We start from the raw sequence: 21,657 nt of genomic DNA on the forward strand, positions 1-21,657 counted from the left end.
AAATTTTGATCTCAAGCTTAATTTGTTTTCCATTTCAATTTCTGGATGTTAAGAGATAAAAGAAAAAATCATCAAAAAATATTAAGGAAGAGAAAGTGGTTCGGTGTGAACATTCTAGTCACAAAAAAGGATAATCTTGGTGTTAATTGGTTTGTTGTGTTTAGGGAAGTTCGATGAAGGTGATGTTACCCTCTATTCATAATAGAAAAAGTAGATCGGGACTACTTATGTATTTTTATTTGTTTAATTTTTATTTTCTAAAGAGATTAAAAGTTATTTTGAAATTAAAAATAGATTTGCAAAGGTTTTTTAGATTAAAAAGGTTGAAAATAAGTTTTTAGGGTCCCAAAACTCAAACCATAAATTGGTGTAGATGATGAAACTTCATATGTCCCAGTGGACGACCTCTCATCCATTTACAAGAAAATAATTGGAGCAGATGTATCTGTTTAGAACCTAAAATATAAAAGATACAAGTGCGCGGACCTAGATTATATGGTCCTAGCCAAGCGAGTTTGCCTAATACTTTTAATTAATATTTTTATTTAAAATTTATTTAATACCTTATCACTTATTTTTTATATTGTTTGGTTAAATTTCTTAAAATAATAATTCATTTTTTAATATATAATTTTAATTTTATAATACTTCAAAGAGATTATTGTAAATATTTTTTATTTTTACGTTTATATTTTGTATAAATAAAATATATTTATGTGACATATTTATATTTAACATTGGGTTGATTTAGAATTAAATTCTATAATTTTTTTTAGAATTATTTTTTATGAAATTATCTCAGTCTTCTAATATGGGTTTGACAGATTAACCCGGGTTGACTTGGGTTATTTTTTTGTTATTTTTTTTCAATTTAATTCTTTAAAATTGGGTTGATCAGGAATTGAGATTTATAATCTTCTTATTTGCTTTATATACAGTTATTACGGTCTTATGACCCGAGTGACTGGTAAGGCCATTTGACTTAGGTTTGTTTTGTCGGTTTTTTAGTTGTATTTTTTTGAACTTTATCCTTCAATATTGGATTGATTAGGAATTAAACTTCATGATTTGTTTCAGTTTGTATTGTATGAGATTATCTTGGTCTCATAACCCGGGACAAGAGTTTAGTCGATTAAATCGGTTGTTTTTTTATGTTTTTTTTTAATTATTTCTTTTTAATTTCACCCTTCAGCATTGGGTTGATTGAGGATTGAGTTTTATAAAAAAAAATATTGGTTTTCTATAGAATTATCTCAGTTTTATGACATATATTTGACAGGTTAACCCGAGTTGATTCAACTCATTTTTTTTGTTGAATTTTGTTTTAAATTTTATCTTTCAACATTAGATTGGTTGAGAATTAAGTTTAATATTTTTTTTATTTGCTTTTTATAGGGTTATTATAGGTAGCGTATTTGATATGTTAACCAAGGTTAATCCAAGTTGAACTAATATATTGTCATGTTAATTTTTTTAAAATAAATGTCGTCTTGATATTTTTAAAGTCAAATTACTTTTTTATGGATTGTGTGAATTATTTTTAAATCTGTCAAATCAACCGGATCATATAAGATCAATCCTTTTATAGTTTAATTTTATTTTTCTAATTAAAATAAACATTAACAACATATAAATATTTTTTATTTATTTAACCCGCAGCTTACACGTAAAATGATCTAGTTTTTTTAACTTCACCTATGATTCCAAAATTTCAATAAGTTACGGGAGAATCACAATCTAATTGATATGTAATGCAACTAATTTATAAATTATTTTTATTAGTCTAGCTATTTTTAAAAATATCTCCTTTATGATCTTTACGTGTCTCAATCTTTGGAGAAAGCGAAAGGTCAAAAATGATAATATCCTCCAATCAATTTGTCACAACAATATTAAAATGGAGCTCGGAAAATCAGAAGTGGGTCGCCAGTAATCACATTTTGTCATGCCCTTGACTTTTAAGAGTCCTAGTACTGTTCGTCAAGTTCACCTTCTGCCTTGCTTTCTCAATCGAATCAAAATCATACAGAGAAGCATCCCATTCTCAAGATATGGAAATAACAGCAAGATCGACAGAAAGAAACTTCAAGATTGAATCAATTCGATCTTTGTATCTAAGGACATGACAAGAAAATAAAATTCCTTTTCTTTTTATTCTTTTCCTATAGCAAATAGAATCTAGCAAGATACATGACTATTCCTCCCTGACTTTTCCAACAGCAAGCAAGACATGTTCTGTCATTTTTTACTTACAGTCCTCATTGCTTGATTTGAAACGAGGCGTACACAATTTTGTGTACGCTAACTAAACACACACCATTTGTCACTTTGCCCATTTGCAAGGCTCCGCCGAGGCTCCAGAAAGACGGCCGCTGCGAAGCGCGGGCATCTATAATGTAGAGTCTAGCAAGATACATAGCTATTCCTCCCTGAGTTTTCCAGCTTTATCTGAAGTCAGAAACTAATTGTTTGACAAAAGCACTTCACTGACCAACTTCTCCAAACTAATGGATGATGAACCATCTGGTCCAGCTGCCTCTTCAGCCAATTTTTTCCAGTCCGTGGCCTTTTCCCTCATCTTCACACCCTTCTCTCCTTCCATTAGCTCTCTTACAAGCTTCTCCACTTCTTCCCTCTTGACAATATCATCAATCTTCATGCCAATTCCCCATTCCTTGCAAGTATATCTACAATTCATTGGTTGGTCTGCAAAGAATGGCCAACAAATCATTGGGACTCCAGCAGCTAAGCTCTCAATAGTTGAATTCCAACCACTATGTGTTAAAAAAACCCCTACTGATGGATGATTTAGTACTTCTTCTTGTTGACACCAACTGGCAATATAACATTGTTCTTGATTTTTTTCTGCAAATTCAGATGCCAAAATTGCAGCATCACCGATAACCAAATCTGACCTTATTATCCAAAGGAATGGATGCTTGCTATTAGCCAGTCCCATTGCAAACTCAACTAGCTGTTCTGCTTTTATTACTATTAAACTGCCGAAATTCACATAAACCACCGATTTGGGTTCCTTAGTGTCTAGCCATTGGAGACAATCTCCTTCCTCTTTCCTCAAACTGTAGCCAATAGACTTTAAACCATCTTCAGGAATTTGATTAAGAAGTAACTGGTAAGGGCCAATGGCGTAAACATGAGGAAATATGGATGACAGGCCATCCAAAACATCTGGCTCTAATGCATCAAAGGTATGAACAATAATTGCAGAAGCCCTAACGGCACCCTCAACACTATCCATCAAGAATCTAAATGCATAGTTATCTGGATTCGTATTTCGAGCAAATGGAAAGTCCTTAAGGCATGTGTCTTTCATACCTGGAATCCAGTCAATAGTTGTGTGAAGATAGCTCTCATCTGCTACAGAAAAACACATGAAACTGTAGTTTAGAGCAAGCTCCCCAATTCAAAAACACATTTTCAGCTGCAAAGTAAGTACCTTTAAGTGGAGTTAACCCTTTGACCCTTAGAGTATTGAGTTGTTTAAATGCCATAACGCCACAGGCAGACATGGTAAAAGACATGACCACAGGAACTCCAATTTCTTCAGCAGCTTTGATGGTGAATGACGACATGAAACCATCAGAAACAATACAAGTTACTGAAGGAGAGTTCGAAGACAGGCTATTCTTTCTGAGTTTGGCAAGAAGATGTTGAAAGAAAGCCAGGAAATTTTTGGTAATGGAGTTGAAAAGAGAAGCTTCATCTTGGGTCATGGCCTCGGCATCTGAAGGAGGGAGCCCATCAGGAATGGTTTCAAAACGAAAATCAGGCAAACCATCTAGAGAACGAGGGCCTCTTGACCTCAGGAAAAGGTTGTGATTGAATTCTGTGTTGACGAAGGTTATGTAAAAACCTTTGTGATGAAGTAGTTTTGCCAATTTAAGCATTGCTTTTATGTGGCTTTGAAATGGAATTGGAATGACCACAGCATGAGGCCTATTATAAGCTCCTGTCTTGGATTCCATTGTGCTCGTAATATGGGTAAATCAAAATGCAACAGTAATGACAGAATGAAAGAAGAAGAGGAGAGATTTATAGAAATGTTGAAAGTTTTCAACCCTCTCTCTCACACGCACATATATAGAGCACCCTAACTTCAAACTGGCCGTATGGTAACTTGCAATCGGGCCAACACAAAATAAACTGACCTTCAAAAGTGGAGAGATATGATGATGAAATTATTTTTTCCTGATTTATAATTAGTTTGAAAAGAGTTAAAATTACTTAAATACCCCATTACACATTAAAATATGTCGTGAGAACAGTAAAATTACTTTTGTGCGTTTTAATTTTAAAAAAATAAACGTATAGAGTGGGAGTGTTGATGTTTTTTTATTTTTTTAACTGAAAAAGTTAAAAGCAACAAAATATAGAATTATTGAATAATAACTTTCTTGACTTTGCATAAATTTCTTAATAGAAAAAATATGTATTTGCCCTGGAGTTAAAAAATTATTGTGCTGCTCGCTACTGATATTTTGAAAATTTTAAATTTTAATATATAGTGCAATTACATTTTTAACCTTGAATAGACAAAACATAAGCTTAACATTTGAAGGTAATTTTGTACTTTCATATGGATATTTTATGTGATTGTTGGGGTAGTGGGAGTATTTTGGTTTTTTAAAATTTTTTAATGCTTAGGCGCATGCTCGGCATGCATGCCCCAACACGTGGGTGGCGTCCACATTTTGGTTTTTCCAAATTTTTTAATGCTTAGGCGCATGATCATCATATTTTTTAAATTATATTGTTGATGTGTTTAGCCTTGTGTCATATTTTTTCTGGTGTGGGTTTATTTATTCAGTTTCATTTATGTTTATCTTTTAACTCACAAGTTTTTTAAAATGTAGATTTATCTTTTATTTATTAAAATAAATAAGTTCAGTAAACACAATTGAATGCATGTTTCATTTTATGTTATTGAATATCTTGATCTTTCTTGCATAGACTTTTCAATTTTAACTTTAAATTTTTTTTATATAAAAAGACACATCGAAGTAACATGCATACTATGTATTTTCTCTAAAAAATTTATAACCCGCGGCAAATCACGGGTTAAAAGGCTAGTTAACATAAACTAAAGCTGGTGGGTAAAGTAGTGTAGCCATTTTTATTGTTCATCCTCTCACAATTCACAGTTGATTGTAATAGTGTTTTTTTTCAAAAATTATCATTTTAATCCTGAAACACTTTCTTTCAACAAGTGAGCCCCTTTGAACCCAAATCAATACCCAATTGTATTTTTTTGGGAGGGATGGTTGAATTGAAAGAAAGAAAACTGGAGTGAAAAACATAGATAACATAGATGATGGATTTGAAATATGTTTTGAAAGTTTTTTTAGTCCCTCGTCTTTTTTAGCCATTAGGTGATTAGTCCCTATAATTTTTAAAAAATACATTTTCGTATCAAAGCTTTATTTCCTCTTTTTTTTTAGTCTTTTTTGGGTGGAGGAGAGAGAGAACGTCGCTAGATTCTGGTTTAGAGAGAGAAAATTATTATTTGGGAAGATTTCGACCACTTAAACAGTTAATTTTCATGTCAAAATGTTTCAAATGATGAGATGGTTAAGATTAGGTATTTTTATACCTTGAAAACACATAAGAAAACATATTTGAGCCCATGAAGATTTTTGGGTTCAAGAAGGTTTTTAATTTCGGGTTTTGAGGTAGTTTTTTTTTTTTTGGAAGCCATAGATTGGCATAACAAGGTTCTTTTTATGTAAAAAAAAAAAACCAAACCTTATTTTTCTAGTCAAACTAAGGGCTCGATTCTAGGATTTTAGGCAACTAGGGTTAATTTTTTTTTTAAAAAAAAGCCTCACGCACAGGCCTTTTCTTGATTGGGCTAGGCGCTAAACCTGGTAGCGCTTGGCCTGATCATTTTTTCCTTTTTCAAATTTTTTATTTTTTATATTAATGGATTTTTATGTGTTTTTTAAAATTTATATTTTAATTAATACCCCTTTTCTATGATGTTTTCAGGCTTTTTAGCCTTTGTTGAATATCAATTATTTTTTAATTATATTGAGCGTGTTTAATTTTTTATAGGTTAATATGATTCATCTGTAAATTATTTTTGTATATATCATGTAGATTAAATATTTATATGTTATAATATTTTTAATTTTTACAACCTTGCATAACATTTTTTTCCTTTTATTTTATTCAAGAAATTTTATGTGTGTGTCAATGTTTATTATAAATTAATTTTCATAAACAAATTCATTAAACACAATAAGATAAATGATCCATGTTATGATATTAAATATCTTGATCTATAGTGATCTCGTTATTTTTCCAATTATGCTTTTATTTATCATTAATTACTTTTTTTTCATTGATTTACACAATGGTTTGTGATTTATTTACTTTGATGCGTGCATAAGTATTTTGATTTACATTTATAATTTTTTATGTAAAATAAAACACTGAAAAATTCTACAAGTTCAAGTTTTTTTTATCATGTATTGGTATTTTTAATTTGATCCTTATTCTTATGATTTTTTTTCCTTAATTTTTTTATAAAAGTTTTATTCTTTTTAATTTCAGCCTTTAATTTAAATTAATAATATATTATTTTTTTTATTTTATTTTGTTCATCATTTATCAGTTATATATATATATATATATTCATTTACCATCGCCATTTTTTTTTTCATATAACTCAAATAAAGCTAATTTATTTAGTTGGTTTAGACTATAACATGAGTTATTATATTTTTTAAAAAAATATGCTGATGATTTCTAAATATTTTATTAAAAAATAATACGGACGAACAACTTACTGTGATCACCAATCCAGTAAAAACCTGAACTTTGAATTGATAAAAAAAAAAAAAAACAGTCGATCTCTAAATCAAAATGCACCTGCTGCAATTTTTTTGGGGAATTATTTATTGAGTAGCTAAAGTTAGCTTGATGGAAAGGCTATATAACATACATCATCATCAGTTTTCATGGGAAACAAAAAAAAACTTTACTGATACGTTACTGAAATGACATGCTAATAATGTCATGAAAACTCTGAGGCTAATAAATGATGATATTTTAAAAAATTCAATTATCTTATAAATAAGGTTTATGTTTTGGATTATTGATTAATTTATTAGGTCTAAAAACTTGATTTATTTTTATTGATCATGATGTTTGATAGCTGATATCTATAAAAAAAAAATAGATTTGAAGACTTTAATATTTAAAAATGTATATTTTTGAGAGAAAAAATAATAAAAAAAATTGTGAAACTATTGATTGAAGGATTAATAAGATTTTTATAGACCATGAGTACTTTTATTTTAAGAAAAGGAAGGGGTGGAGTGTTATATTACACCGATAATATTAATGAAGAAAAATATCTATGACATAAATATTAAAGAGTTATAAATATCTTTTATATATAACTAATTAGGGATAAGTGGTAGAGCTCTTTAAAAAATTTTATACATCTAGAGATATAGAGAGATATATATCTTTGATCTTAACATTAAGAATCTCGAGAAAAAACAAGTGGTCTTGTGGCTTAATATAAAGCCTTAAAAATCATTAATTTTATATCAATTTGGGTTCAACAAGATACTAAATTATAGAATATTGGATCCGATAACTTATTAAACTCAAATATATTTGTGCTGAGCCCGCACATGTTAGGTGTTCACCTTTCTTTTAATTATTTAAAACTTGGATTTTACAAAAATAACACGTTGATTCATCAGCAACCAAAAACATGTAATTAAGGGTTCTACAATGCCATCATTAACAAGTTTTATCATCACACCAAATTTGATTTTTTTGGCTGGAAACTCGTGTATTCTGAAGTGTCTGGTGGCTACCATGACAGTCAAGCCAAGAGGAATAGTTTTTAAATTCAACCCGGTTCAAAGTTCAGGTTTCGGGTTTTGACCGGTTACTAGATTGCCCGAATCAATTTTTTTCTTTTTAAATCAAAACGACGTTGTTTTAATAAAAAAAAAACAAAAGTCAACAGATTGCAAACAGTTTTTTAGCTGGGTCACTCCGAGTTTTTTCTTTTTTTATTTTTTTTAAACCCGGTCCGATTCCAACCCCAAATCGACCTACCGAGCCGGGTTTCAAAACTATACCAAGACCAAGAGGTAAACATATGTCCAGACGTGCACGCAGAGCTAACGGCCAGCCCAAATAACCAGAAATTTGATCTCTCGAAATAAGCATTGACTCATGGGCAAGTGCCATGGCAATTATACAAATGTTCTGTTGTTCGGTTTATGGGAACCCAGTACTCAAAACCAAAAGGCCCAGAATGAGTTTTTGAAGAGCGGACTTGGGCCCATGAAAAATTACAACAGGAACTTGTTCTAAAATATCAAAAAGCTCAAAAAGGAAAATAAAAAAATCGACATGGATTCATCATGGATCAAGCTTATCAAAAAGGAGACCTCACTGGTGAGGCCCACAATAATTTGAGAACGGTCCCAGGTCCACCTTAAAGTCAATTTTTCTTTTTGAAATTGACGGAGGTGGGAAAAAAAAAGCAGAATTTTCCCCTCGCCACAACAATGAGAAGGAGAGCATTACTCGACAGAGAGAAATAAAAGCTAAACAGCTCAGATATAAATGGTTAGTACCTGACAGCCTCAGCAAATGTTCGTAGTTTTTTGTAGCATGTCCACCATTTGGAAGGATGCTTCTACATGCCACTCAAGATTGGTCAGAGCACATTTATTTCATGACAGTCTCCTTCGGACCCATTTCAATTTTAGAGGAAGCCAAACAAGGCACAGCAGTTCACGGGCCATTCCGCAACAAACCTCCCTGAATTGCTCTCATTATAACCCCAAACCTGTTATGGGAGGGGCATGTTTTGAATCCAATATGGCATGTTAATTACACAAAATTATTTCACCGACGGAGAAAATAAAGCCATGGATTGCAGAACTTCCAAGACCACCTAAATGAGCCAGTTCTCAGGTGGACTTGAAGGCCATTCTTGTTGTCATGTTAGAGCCAAGCGGGCCAACATTGTTCATGGAGCCCGTTTTCAACACAAACACTATCCAATGAAACTAATGAAGAGAGCATATATCCAGGATTAACCACTAATCAAAAGAATAAGTAGAGGGTCTCAAAAGCAGTGGACCGCCAGTTGAAATGGGGACGCACAGAAGAAGGTACAGCAAAACAGGGAGCTCCATAATTGGCGATGGCTTTAAGCTGTGCATTATTCATGAGCTTTATGAACCGACGTGTTCCCAACCTTTCCAAAAGAGAGAAAGGGAAATGGCTCATAGACTAATAGCACCTTCAGATCTGCAATTTGCCCCCACAGGACCAATCGAGCGTACAAAGTTGGTCAATAAAGAATAGATTCATCCTCATGGCTCTTGACCCTCAACAGTCTAAAAACTATTCATCAACAGATGCAAAGATCGCAATCACCCCAAAAAGCATCGCATTCTCGAGCATGAATAACAGTAATTAAAGGAGCGATCATTGAATCAAACCAGCATGTATATTCATATATGTTGTGTATAAACACTTTAGAAAAAGAGTGAGAGATTACAGCTTGAAGCAAGATAACTCTTTCCTTCAACAAGATCCAATCCCTCTCTACTACTTAAGGCCTATCACCATCATACCGATTTGAAACCGCAAAACAAATTAAACCAGAAGCACCCAAACACATGCAGAAATCACCACCATAAAGCATTCATTAAAATCTTAGAAAAACAGCAATGGAAACCAAAATGAGCGACCACGATAAGACCACCTAGAAGACAACAGAACTAAAAAACAATGGTAAAAAAAGAGGTAGAAATAAATTAGTAAAAGAAAACATGACATAAATCACATCTTCTTTTACTATTTCCAATCCTCACACTAAAATCAACGTCCACTATTAGGACAGTCCCTAGCAAAATGACCAGACCCACCACAATTATAACACCCTCCACCTCCTCCACCACCGTTTCCACCACCATACCTTCCACCTCCACCTCCACCTCCACTACCACCTTGTGGACAATCTCTAGCCATATGCCCCGACTCCCCACAACTATAACACCCTCCACCGCCACCTCCGCCTCCGCCATACCCGCCACCTCCTCCGTACCCACCACCGCCACCACCCCTCCTACCTCCACCATAACCTCCACCTCCATACCCACCACCTCCTCCTCCATATCCTCCTCCACCTCCATATCCGCCGCCGCCGCCGCGGCCCCCTCCGCGGCCCCCAGAGCCACCGCCAAAGCCGCCTCCGGATCGGATACCCTGAACTGGGTTTCCACCGGGGGCAGTGACATCAACAGCCTTAGTACGGCCATCATCAGAGTTTTCAATCACAAACTCAACCTCTTCACCATCTCCGAGACTGCGATACCCTTCGGATTTGATAGAAGATTGGTGGACAAAAAGATCGTCGCTGCCATCATCTGGGCTTATGAAACCAAAACCCTTTTGGTCACTAAACCACTTGACCTTCCCAGTTTGCCTCTCACCCATGCCGTTTTCTTGAAAACAAAAACCCTAATCTTGAAAAGAAGAGATACAAGAAAGGGTTGCGTGGCCTTTGGGATGTGGGTGAAGGCGTATTTATATAGGAGGGGAGGGGTGTGAGTGACACGTCCGATTGTTTGAGAATAACAAAGAGACGGCTATTGGAGGAGATCTAATGGTTGGGGATTTTTGGGGTGGTGAGTTTGTGACCGTTGGATTAATAATTAATGTGTATTTATTATGGTAATTGATAATTAATTTTTTCTTTTTTTTACAGTGGGTTTGGAAAATTCCAAGCGGAGGGAAAGTTAGGACGATCACAGGTTCGATTCAACGGAGAGGGAAAGGGAAAGGGAAGGCAGGAAACCTTTATTTGTTTGGATCAATAAGTATGACTGGTATTATGATTGTGTTTTATATTGAAATATATTAAAATAATTTTATTTTGTTTTTTAAAAATTATTTTTGAGATCAACACATTAAAACGATTTAAAATATATTAAAAAAAATAATTTTTAATAAAAAAAAATTTGAATTTTTAAGAGATAATGGAAATCAACTTATTTTTCTTTACCTGAATGAGAGTAAAATGAGTGGTATTAAATAAAAATGATTCTGACGGTTGGTTTCAAAACGAGATTGTGAAGGGAAAAAAATCAATATTAAATAAATATTGCACCTATGATACGTTTCAGTCTGTGTTTTAAGACATCATTTTAATGTTTTTTATAAAATATAAAAAACTAAGATTATATGCATGTATAATTTCAAGATCAAAAAGCACTGAGATTACACATTTATTATTGAAAAGAAATAATAAAAAAAAACATGTAGGTATAATCGGTTGAGATCAATGAAGTATTGGTCTAGCGGTTAAAGCACTACTATATTTCTATAAGGATGAGAACACAAGTTCGATTTTCAGAAAGCCTATTTATTGAGAGGGATAGCCACGAACTTCGAATGGGACTAATCTTATCCTTTAAAGGGATGTACGAATACCCGAATAAAAAAAATATATAATCAATAGAGTAATTCTAAATTTATAAAGGGAATTTATTATCTTCATGATAGCTAATTTTTTAAAAATAAAAAGGAAAAGAAAACATGTAATTATATATTTATTGCCTTCATTTAAGGTTTCATGGTTTAAAAGCATAACCATGAAACCTTAAGGATTTAAATTGCGGATAAAGATGTTCATTCGGGTTAATTTAAATATTTTAAAAAATAATAATAAAATGATTTTGTTTGAAATTATTTTTAAAAATAAAAAATAAATTCGGTTTTTTCAATCCTTCACTAGAATAAGATACTGGATGAACATGTAAATATGCTAGGGCATCTTAAATTAATGGCAAAAACCATTTGGAAGAGACAGATTATCAATATAGCATTTTCAAATAGTGTAATTTAGCTTTTTCCTCGTGTGTTACTCAGTAGAAAATGACATATTAACAAGTAATTTTATATTTCCTCCACTTTTTGCATTTCTCCGGAAGCCTTTCAACACAGTTATATATTTTCCCTTTCTTTGTGGCATGAATGTATCTACACTATTTATTTTTCTTGAAAAGACGAAAGAAGCATAGGTTAAAATTTTTTGTCCTGAAAAGTTAATCTGTATTTATATTATAGCTTAAAAAACTTGAATTGATTATTCTATCCTCAATCATTCTTTCAATGCTAAATATATGTGATGGAAAAGAAAATCTCACCTCCAACTACATACTTAGCAAGGTTTTTAAGCAAGAACAATTATACCATTACACTGCTTCAATTCAAAATAATTTATGTGTTGATGAATAATAAATTAATAGACAGTGAAATATTGATGTCCTTTAGTATATTGTATAATATAGCTATCTTGTTGGAGACTCTGAATCAATAAATAAAAAGCTATTTTGACGGTTAATATTTTTTGGTTGTCTACACAACTCTTTTACTGTAGGTGTTCTAATAAGGTTGACCCACAAAATCAAATCGGTTTTATATCCATGGTTAAAACTTAAAAGAACCAATTTCGTCTCCTTTGAGGTTTTTCTTTTCTATCAAAGGTTAGTAAATTAGTTTCCCTTTGTGTTCCCTGTCCTCCCGGTATTGTACATCATTAAACAAATAGCATGACCGAAGATATAAAAAATAAATTAAATTAAAAAAAATACTAGAAAATGTAGCTATATTACCATAACAACACCTATAAACACACTATTGAAATAATTTTTTATGTTTTTTGTAGTTTGTTTTCCAATTAACCCTTCAACAACCTAATTTTTATTTTTATTATTATTTAATTTCATCATTTATATTATATTATTTTGAAAATTATACTATGTACTTGTTTTTATTTTTTTTATTGGGTTTATACTGGTCACATGATTTTTTATTCTTTTCTCGATTTCAACCTTCAATATTAGATATGTTGGGAGTGAGGCTTCGTAATTTTTTTATTTGCATTGTATGAATTTATCTCAATCTCATGACTCAAGTTGCAAGTTTAACAAATTAACCCGAGTCAATTCAAGTTATTTTTTTGTAATTTTTTCTAATTGATTTTTTTATTTCATCTTTTAACATTGAGTTGGTTAGAAACCAGGTTTTATAATTTTTTTATTTGTTTTCTATGAGATTATTTTGATATCATGACTGAGTTGCAGGCCTGACAAGTTGATCAAAGTTGACTTTGTTCATTTTCTTGGATTCATTTTTAATTTAATATTTTCTTAATCGGGCCTTGTAGTATTTTTTTTATTTTCTTTTCACAGGGTTATCCTCTTGGGTCACGAGTTTGAAAAGTTAACCAAAGTTGATTTTTTTTGTTATTTTTTAATTTAATTTTTTTTTCAATTTTACCCTAAAAAAATTCAATCTTCTTTTTTTTATCCAGCTGTTTTTTTCAATTTTAACTTTTAATATTAGATCTATGAGAATCAGACTTTTTATTTTTTTTTTAATTTATTTTATGTGTAATTTATCCTGGTTACATGAATTCTTATTTTTTTCTTCTGGATTTCAACTTTAAACATTGAATATGTTGTAAATGAAGAGTCATTAATCTTCTTTTTTTTTTTAAAGTTAATTCAGACTCATAATTCAAGTTACGAGTTTAATAGATAAGATATCAGCTTGATATATATTTTTTAATCATCTTTTAATTTTAATTTTTTTTTAGAACATTAGATTGGTAGGAAATACTCTGCTTTTGACAAAGAAGATTTTAGTATCCCATATAGCTATCTCGTTGGAGACCCAAATCAATAGATAAAAATCCATCTTGGCAGTTAATTTGTTTTGGTTGTCCATATAGCTCTCTCGTTACAGATACTCTGATAAGGTTACCTTAAGTTGGTTTCTTGTTCCCTCTCCTCCCTGTTATTGCACATCATTAAATAAATAGCATGACCAAAGAAATCAAGTATAAATTAAATTAAAAGAAAATCACTAAAAGTTGCGGTAAATTACTATAGCAACATCGCTAAAATATTATTCATTAAAATTTTATTTTTTTTAATTACCCTTCAACAACGTAATATTTTATTTTTTTTTATTTAATATTAAATTATTTTATGATTTATTCATAATAAATATTTTTCACTTTTCTCTTATGGGTTATAGACTAGTTTCATGAATTTAGTTTTTTTTTTCTTGATTTCAATCTCTAATATTAGATATGTTAAAAGTAGAGCTTTATATTTTTTTATTTAATGTCGATGAATTTATTTTGATCTCATGATCCAAATCGTAGGTTTTATAAGTTAACTCGGGTCGCCTAAAGTCATTCCCTCTACCTGTTCTAATTTTTTTTCATACTTCAATATTGAGCTAGTCAGAAACTGAACTTTGTAATTTTTTTTTATTTATTTTCTATAGGATTATCTCGATCTCATCAACGGGTCGCGACGTTGACAGGTTTGTTTGTTTATTTTCTTGTTTTTTAATTAAATATTTTTTTAATTGGGCTTCTTAATTTTTTTCAATTTAATTATCGTGAGGTTATCTTGATCTCATGATCTGGGTCATAGGTTTGACAAATTGAAACGAGTTAACTTCGTCATGTTTTTTATATTTTTTAATTGAATATATTTTATTCAATTTTATCCTCCAACAAACTCAACCTTCTTCTTTTTATTTTTAATTTTTCAATTTAATATTTCAATATTAAGTTGTTCGGAAATTGAATTTCATAGTTTTTTTCAATTATCTTAGTCCAATGAAATCTTTTTTTTTTTTGCTTGGTTTCAACCATCAACTTCAAATCTATTGGAAAGGAAGCTTCATGTTTTTTTTTTATTTGTTTTTTATAAAATTATCACAATCTCATGATTTAGGTCGTGAGTTTAGCAGGTTAGCTCTGGTTGACTTGAGTTTTTTTTTGTTATTCTTTTTTGCGATCTCATCCTTGAACACTGGGCTAGTTTGGAATGTTGGGCTTCGTAATTGTTTTAGATTTGTTTTTTATATGATTATTTCAATTTCATGACTTGGGTCGGGGGTTTAGTTGGTTAACTCGGGTAAATTCATATGGTTTTTTGTCCTTTATTGAATTTAATATTTTTTTTACAATTCTTATTTTATTATTGAAATGATTAGTAATTGAATTTTATAATTTATTTTAATTTGTATTTTTACAAGGGTTATTATAATATCATGACCCGGGTCGTAAATTTAACAGATTAACCAAGATCAAACTAGCACGTTGCAGTCTTAATATTTTAAAAAATATTATCTAATATATAGTTAAGGCAATATTTAAAAAAATATATCATTTAATATGCATTATATTTTAAATTTATAATTAATTGTTTTATTAAAAAACACGTTAACAAGTTTTGATTTTATTTTTTGACGTTAAGAAAACCTGCACAGGATAACATACCGAATTCTTTCACGGTAGCAAGTTTATGATATATACCTTTTCCTTTGCAACTATAGTCCATTCAAATGTTAAAAGATTAAAATCTAAAAGTTTTTTTTTCTTTACCGTATTTCGGCCATGAATTTCATCTTCTTAAAAATAAAAGAACAAACCATTCATTTTTCAATTTCTGCACGTCTACACTCTACAGCACCAGGCCGAATGTGCATTCCTCTCGAGAGGGCTACATTCAAGTCAGTTCGGTTGGGACAATCTAGACCTTTGTCGGGTAGTGATGGAAACAACCGTCGTTTGTCGTCGATTGCATTTTCTAATCTTATCACCTCTGTAGCAGTAGATTTTTTATTTTTTTTAAACTGTGAAGGCTTGAAGACTAGTCAAAGGTGGTCAATTCAAAGTCAAAGCATCTGTTGGATTGGACTTATCGATGAGGTCTTGTCCCTCTATTCCATCAAGGTAGACTTCAAACTTCTAAGCATCATGTGGCGATGGAATAGCGTGATTAATTAATTTTACAAACTAGGGTTTGTTTGGTCTGGAAAATTAGATTTTAAAAATTATTGAATAATATAAATTATGTTTTGAGTCTTACCTAATAATTTAATTGTTTTGACTGAAATTATTCTTTGACATGATATCAGAGATTTGATAACCAAGCATTTACAAGTTTGAATCTCATCATCTCTATTTATTTAATAAAAATTAAGGACAATGTAATGTGAATCTGTGCAAGTTTTAAGTTTAAAGAGCTTTCATTTAAGGATGTATGTTAGAAAATAATATAAATTATATTTTAAAGCCTCACTTAACAGTTGAAATTTTTAAGTTGAATTGATTTTGCATAATTTATTAAATTAAAATTGTTTTTAATTTGTTGTTTGACCAAAAAAAAAATAGTTAAAGAGTAATCTGTTAACATTGTTGTTTAAAATAAAATGACATGTAATAATTTGATGATCAGATTGGATAAGGAGGATGTCATTATTAATATCTAATAAATATAACAAAATAACATTAAGATACTAACTTAACGCAAATGTAGTGTATTTTTTTAAAATAATTTTTATATAAAAATATATAAAAATAATTTTTAATATATTTTTATTTTTATTACTAACACATCAAAATTATAAAATTATAAATAAATTAATTTAATATTTTTTTAATACAAACACTTTTTAAAAAATAATTAAAAGTAATTTTTCGCTAAAATTTAACATGTTTTGGATTGTTTTGATGTGCCAATATTAAAAATAATTTTTAAAAAATAAAAAAATATTATTGACATATATTTCAGTATGAAAAATTATTTAAAAAATAACTCAAACTACATTGCCAAACATACTCTTAATCCAAAAGCACAAAAAACATGGATTTATTGCTTTTCATTAACTTAGGTTCAATCTTAGATTTGATGGCCATGCCACTTCCAAACTGAGGTTTGAATGTTTATCAAACACTAATTGGGGGCAAACCATTGGTTGTGTCGCAAAATTGAAAGGAGGACTAGCATTGAATACAGGTGATATGTTTAAATTTAGTGTGAAAAGTACATCTTAGTCCTTAAAAATTTAAAATTAGAATTTTTTAGTCCTTTATTTTTTTCAAGATTCAATTTTGATATAAGATTTCATTTTTATTATTTTCAAGTCCCTGTTTTGTGAAGGAAAGAGAGTTTTGTCGGATTCCGATGTAGAGAAAAAAATTTATTATTTTTGCTTATTCTTGCCACCAAATTGGTTTATCATGGTGTCCACAAGTTTCATTTGAAGAGAATAGCTTGATAATAATTGTTTAAAATCTCAATATAAACTAAAAAGGTAGAACGAAGTTGAGGAATAAAAATCTACTATGGTTTGATTTTGCGTTTTATGATAGTTTTCAGGGTTTGTTAGGTTGATAAATTAGTTTATAGGTGATTTGAGGGTGTTTGTGAGGTGTTGCTTGGTTTAAATGGAATTTTAGGCTAGGAAATGGGCCTGCCCTGATTTTCCAGCCACTACTGTGGTGGCTGGAATATGGCCAGGCAAATGACATGTCATCTGTTTTAGCAGATGATGTGTCGTTTAATTATTATTTATTTTTAAAAAATAAAGGTGGACAATAAGTTATCTACTCCTTAAAAAGACAAACAAATAAATATGAGGTCCAAGAGAGCGGGCCCAGGGCACCAGTCAAGTGCGCCCAAGTTTTTTTTTTTTTAATGGTTGTTGAGCCACCAAGCTCGTGTTCCTAGGCTCTTCTTAGGGCTTTTTTTTTTTGTTTTTTTACATTCTTTTTTATGCATAGTAAATTTAAGAAAAATAAATGGGCTTGCCCCGATTTTCCAGCCACTACTGTGGTGGCTGGAATATGGCCAGGCAAATGACATGTCATCTGTTTTAGCAGACGATGTGTCGTTTAATTATTATTTATTTTTAAAAAATAAAGGTGGACGATAAGTTATCTACTCCTTAAAAAGACAAACAAATAAATATAAGGTCCAAACGAGCGGGCCCAGGGCACCAGTCAAGTGCGCCCAAGTTCTTTTTTTTTAATGGTTGTTGAGCCACCAAGCTCGCGTTCCTAGGCTCTTCTTAGGGTTTTTTTGTTTTGTTTTTTTACATTCTTTTTTATGCACAACAATTTTAAGAAAAATAAATCATTAGACCCGATTTGGTTCTTAGCACAAATCAAAGTTTTGACGAGTCAATACACAACAACCAAACTCTTTTTTTTTTTGTTCAATTCATTTTCCTTTTTTTTAAGATGCAATCTAACCTTTTGCTATCATTTTTATTTTATACTTAACTTAAAATAAAAAAAAATACAATTTCATTTTATTTTTCATCTAGCTTAAAGAAATTATTCTAGTTGAGATTATGCCAATGACTAGGGTTGTAAATTTTGTCGATCAAATTAAGTTGACCAAAGCCAATATAATATGATATATTTTTTTAAATTTCATCTTTAATTTTTTACAACTCTTCAATTTATTTCTAAATTTAATCCAATTCATCATAAATTAAGACTCAGTCAAGGCTCATTCATACAAAAAATAAAGGAAGGAAAAGAGAAAAGAAAAATTATCAAAACAGGTTAACTCATTATAATCCTGGTCAATATATCCACGTATTGAATTTTACATGTTAATCTTGATTAATATAATATGTTATCTTTTTATTTTATTTTTTTAATTTTTAATTTAATCCTTTAATATTTTATTATTTTACTTTTTAGCAAGAGTTAAAAAATGTTAAAACGTGAATTATGACACCATTTAAATGGGTTGATCAATTCACTCTTGTGCTCTTATGTCGGGGAAGAAAAAATAAACTAACTTTTTATTTATTTATTAACGCTTATAGTAATTAATTAATTTTATTTAATAAATTAATCTAAGTTTTTAATCGTCGTTTTATTTTATCCCATTCAAGTAAAAAAAGCAATGCTCGTATTTTTATACAATTATTAGCTTCCTGGTGTACCGGCAGCGAAGCACGAGCCCAGATGGTAGTCATAAACTATGCTAGTGATGAATAATTGAGGAGGCAGATATTTGGCTGCAAGTTTCAAACCTTGTCCAGGACCAGGACAGAGAGTGGTCAAAATGTACTATTTAAGAGAGCCAGTCTGGGTAACAGAGCCACAGAAGAGCAAAAAGCTATCAGAAACAGCTTTTTCCTTTTCACAGAAAATATTTAATAATTAATAATATTAAATCAAAGGGTTCTCCTTCTCCCATTCCCATCTCTGTTCTTTTCAAAGAAGGGTTAAAGGAAAGTTAAAGTGGCAGTGTACTATCTGGCCCCAGCACTGTCATCAAGCAGTTTATTGAGGGTTTTTAGAGTGAAACGATGATGGCGCTTTGCCTTTTATTTTGATTGTAATTAAGCACTAATAAAATGTGATTAAGAAACCTTCAAGTTGAGCGAAAGAGTTAATTTCAAACTGACACGGAAGCAACAATCAGATCAGTATTTACTCGATAAGATGGTTGCAGGTGTATTTAATCTATAAATTATTTAAATTAATATTTGAATTGATGTTTAGGATTCGCCATTCGTGAAAAAGTTATCAGAGAATGGTATATTTTAAAAAAGTTTTGGGGAAATATGGTAGATTATAAAACATTGATATTCCTGCTATTTTGAATCCCGGTTATGATGCATATATATTTCTTTTTTTTTTCTCCAAGATCACCGCTCTTGTAAAATAAAAAAACCCTAGAAAGCGAAAAAATACAAGCCTCCGATCGTCCAAAACACTGTCCATTACTCCACACCAAAATTATCTTCCCCTTATTTTCATGAGTCTTTCTACCATTTTTTTTTTTTTTGGAGACCGCCAACCCAAGCTTCCGTTGACAGTCCCACAACGGGTGAAATTGTCATCTAGACATCAAAAAATCAATAGACAACATTTGCATTGTATCTTTGTTTGACAGTTTTATTATTAAATTGATAAATTTTATATTTTGATTTAATTATGTATTGTGTTGTGTTTGATAATTATATAATTTTAGGTTTTGAATGTTGTAATTATGTGTTTTTAATACAATTAATGTTGTTTATAGAATCAATTAGATTTGAATTAGAGAAATTAAGGGTTAAATTGATTATTGGATTATTTGTCATATTTAATTATATTGTTTGAATTGATATAAGTTTTATTTTAATTAATGCAATTAGATAGGATTTTAATTAATTGATGTTATTAATAAAGTTATGGTCGAAATTATAGCAACTGGATTTTGCGTTAAATTTTCATAAAAAAATTTATGTTGAAGATTTTTTTCAATGAGATCATTTACTTTTTAATTAATATTCAATTGTCGTGATTGATATTTTTAAAACTAAAATTATTGTAATTGAACTTTTGTAATTAATTAATTATTTTTTGTTGTTATTATTATGCTCAAAGTAATAACAATTATTTTTTTTTGTTGAATTGTGAGATAATTTGTTTATGATGAAATGAGTATTTTTATTTTACAAAATATATCTTCAAACTTCTTTATGTCATGTCCTTATGGTGGTGTTATTGTTTCTGATAGGAATAATAATATTACTTATATTAACTAAAATATTGTATTCTTAAATGGTACTAAAGGCATGTTATTTGAAGATATCAAAAAAGTTATACAGGGAAGATTTGAGTTGAATTATAATGATATTGAAATATATATCACTTAAATGTGTCTTGTTTGAGAACATTAGTGTTTTTCAATACCGATTACATGTGATGTTGATTTTAGAAATGTGATGGGAATGTTTGTCCAAAATGGAACGAACATAATAGAGTTGTATGCGAGTAGACGGTCTAAACTCAGTAACTCATATAATGTGGAGCATGGAGATAATAATATATTTATACCCATATCTGCTTGGCCACTTAAACAATTATCACATTCAAACCTTTCAAGATTAAAACATAGTCGGAGTTGACAGAAGTCAACTCGATTACATAATGAGATGGATGCAAGAGAGGGGCATTCAAAACATATATATGGCATATGCGGTCTAATAGGGCATATCAAAAAAACCTTTTGAATACAAATAATGTATGTAATAGGATAGACAACTACATGTGTATTTATTATTACTTGTAATTTAATTTTAATTGTTTGTTTCTATTATTTATTTTCTAATTTTGAATTATATTTTTGATTTTATAGGTATACATGGTTAGAATGCCATAAATGTAAGGTGCGTCATCTTCATATACACGTAGAGTTTCTCCGTATATGGATCCTGGTTCGGTTGATCTTTATGTTCTACATTTGCAGGAGCTACATAAATCAAAGGCCATATGGGATGTGAATGTATATTTGTTTTTCATTTGACGAGGATGGCTAATTATTGTGCCAATTGTCCTATAATTCATGTTAATACATTGTACCTTTTCTTCTACTGTGCAAGATTTGTGTAAGAAGTATTATAGATTTCATGAGTTGATGACGCTTTCAAATCCCGTGATCCCATACATCATGCAAGATGATTTTTATTATATTACATGTTTTCAGCACATAAAAATGGATCATGATATGCACACAACACTAATTAAAAGATAGAGACATGAGACTCGTATTTTTTACCTTCGTGTCTGTGAGATGAAACCTACATTGCAAGACGTTTATATTTTGCTTGGCTTGTCTGTAGATGGGTGAGCATTTACTACCATGGAAATCCAAAATAAGGTCATTATATGCGAGAGTGCATTCAAAAGAGTACTCTCTTCTGAAATGTTTAAGGGAAACATTCTATGCATAAGATGGTTTTGGATCAACTTTTTTAAACTACTCA

The 21,657-nt window shown here is 30.4% G+C and overlaps 2 protein-coding genes across 3 annotated transcripts; both read right to left on the reverse strand.

The window, feature by feature from the left end:
* Nucleotides 1-2,071: 2,071 nt before the first annotated feature.
* Nucleotides 2,072-4,072, reverse strand: LOC133699223 (7-deoxyloganetin glucosyltransferase-like). 2 transcript variants are annotated; one of them, XM_062122386.1, is made up of 2 exons: nucleotides 3,458-4,072; nucleotides 2,072-3,375 (listed from the first exon to the last, which is right to left on the reverse strand). In XM_062122386.1, the coding sequence occupies exons 1-2, from the start codon at nucleotides 3,984-3,986 to the stop codon at nucleotides 2,462-2,464; spliced, it is 1,443 nt and encodes a 480-aa protein (XP_061978370.1). In that variant the 5' UTR covers nucleotides 3,987-4,072; the 3' UTR covers nucleotides 2,072-2,461. The 2 variants fall into 2 exon arrangements, with proteins under 2 accessions (XP_061978370.1, XP_061978369.1); XM_062122385.1 differs by having other exon boundaries at nucleotides 2,072-3,378.
* A 5,420-nt stretch (nucleotides 4,073-9,492) lies between these two features.
* Nucleotides 9,493-10,589, reverse strand: LOC133698352 (glycine-rich protein 2-like). The gene has a single exon (XM_062121243.1). It carries the CDS (start codon nucleotides 10,501-10,503, stop codon nucleotides 9,886-9,888), a length of 618 nt encoding a protein of 205 aa, XP_061977227.1. The 5' UTR covers nucleotides 10,504-10,589; the 3' UTR covers nucleotides 9,493-9,885.
* Nucleotides 10,590-21,657: the final 11,068 nt, after the last annotated feature.

The sequence above is a fragment of the Populus nigra genome, chromosome 7, assembly GCF_951802175.1.
Source record: "Populus nigra chromosome 7, ddPopNigr1.1, whole genome shotgun sequence".
Taxonomy (NCBI): domain Eukaryota; kingdom Viridiplantae; phylum Streptophyta; class Magnoliopsida; order Malpighiales; family Salicaceae; genus Populus; species Populus nigra.

Excerpts from the sequence above, each read along its gene's own strand:
- LOC133698352 (XM_062121243.1), bottom strand. The coding sequence starts at position 10,503 with ATGGGTGAGAGGCAAACTGGGAAGGTCAAGTGGTTTAGTGACCAAAAG.
- LOC133699223 (XM_062122385.1), bottom strand. The coding sequence starts at position 3,986 with ATGGAATCCAAGACAGGAGCTTATAATAGGCCTCATGCTGTGGTCATT. Across the intron at positions 3,379-3,457 it reads AGGGTTAACTCCACTTAAAG|CAGATGAGAGCTATCTTCAC; the intron begins GTACTTACTTTG and ends GTTTTTCTGTAG.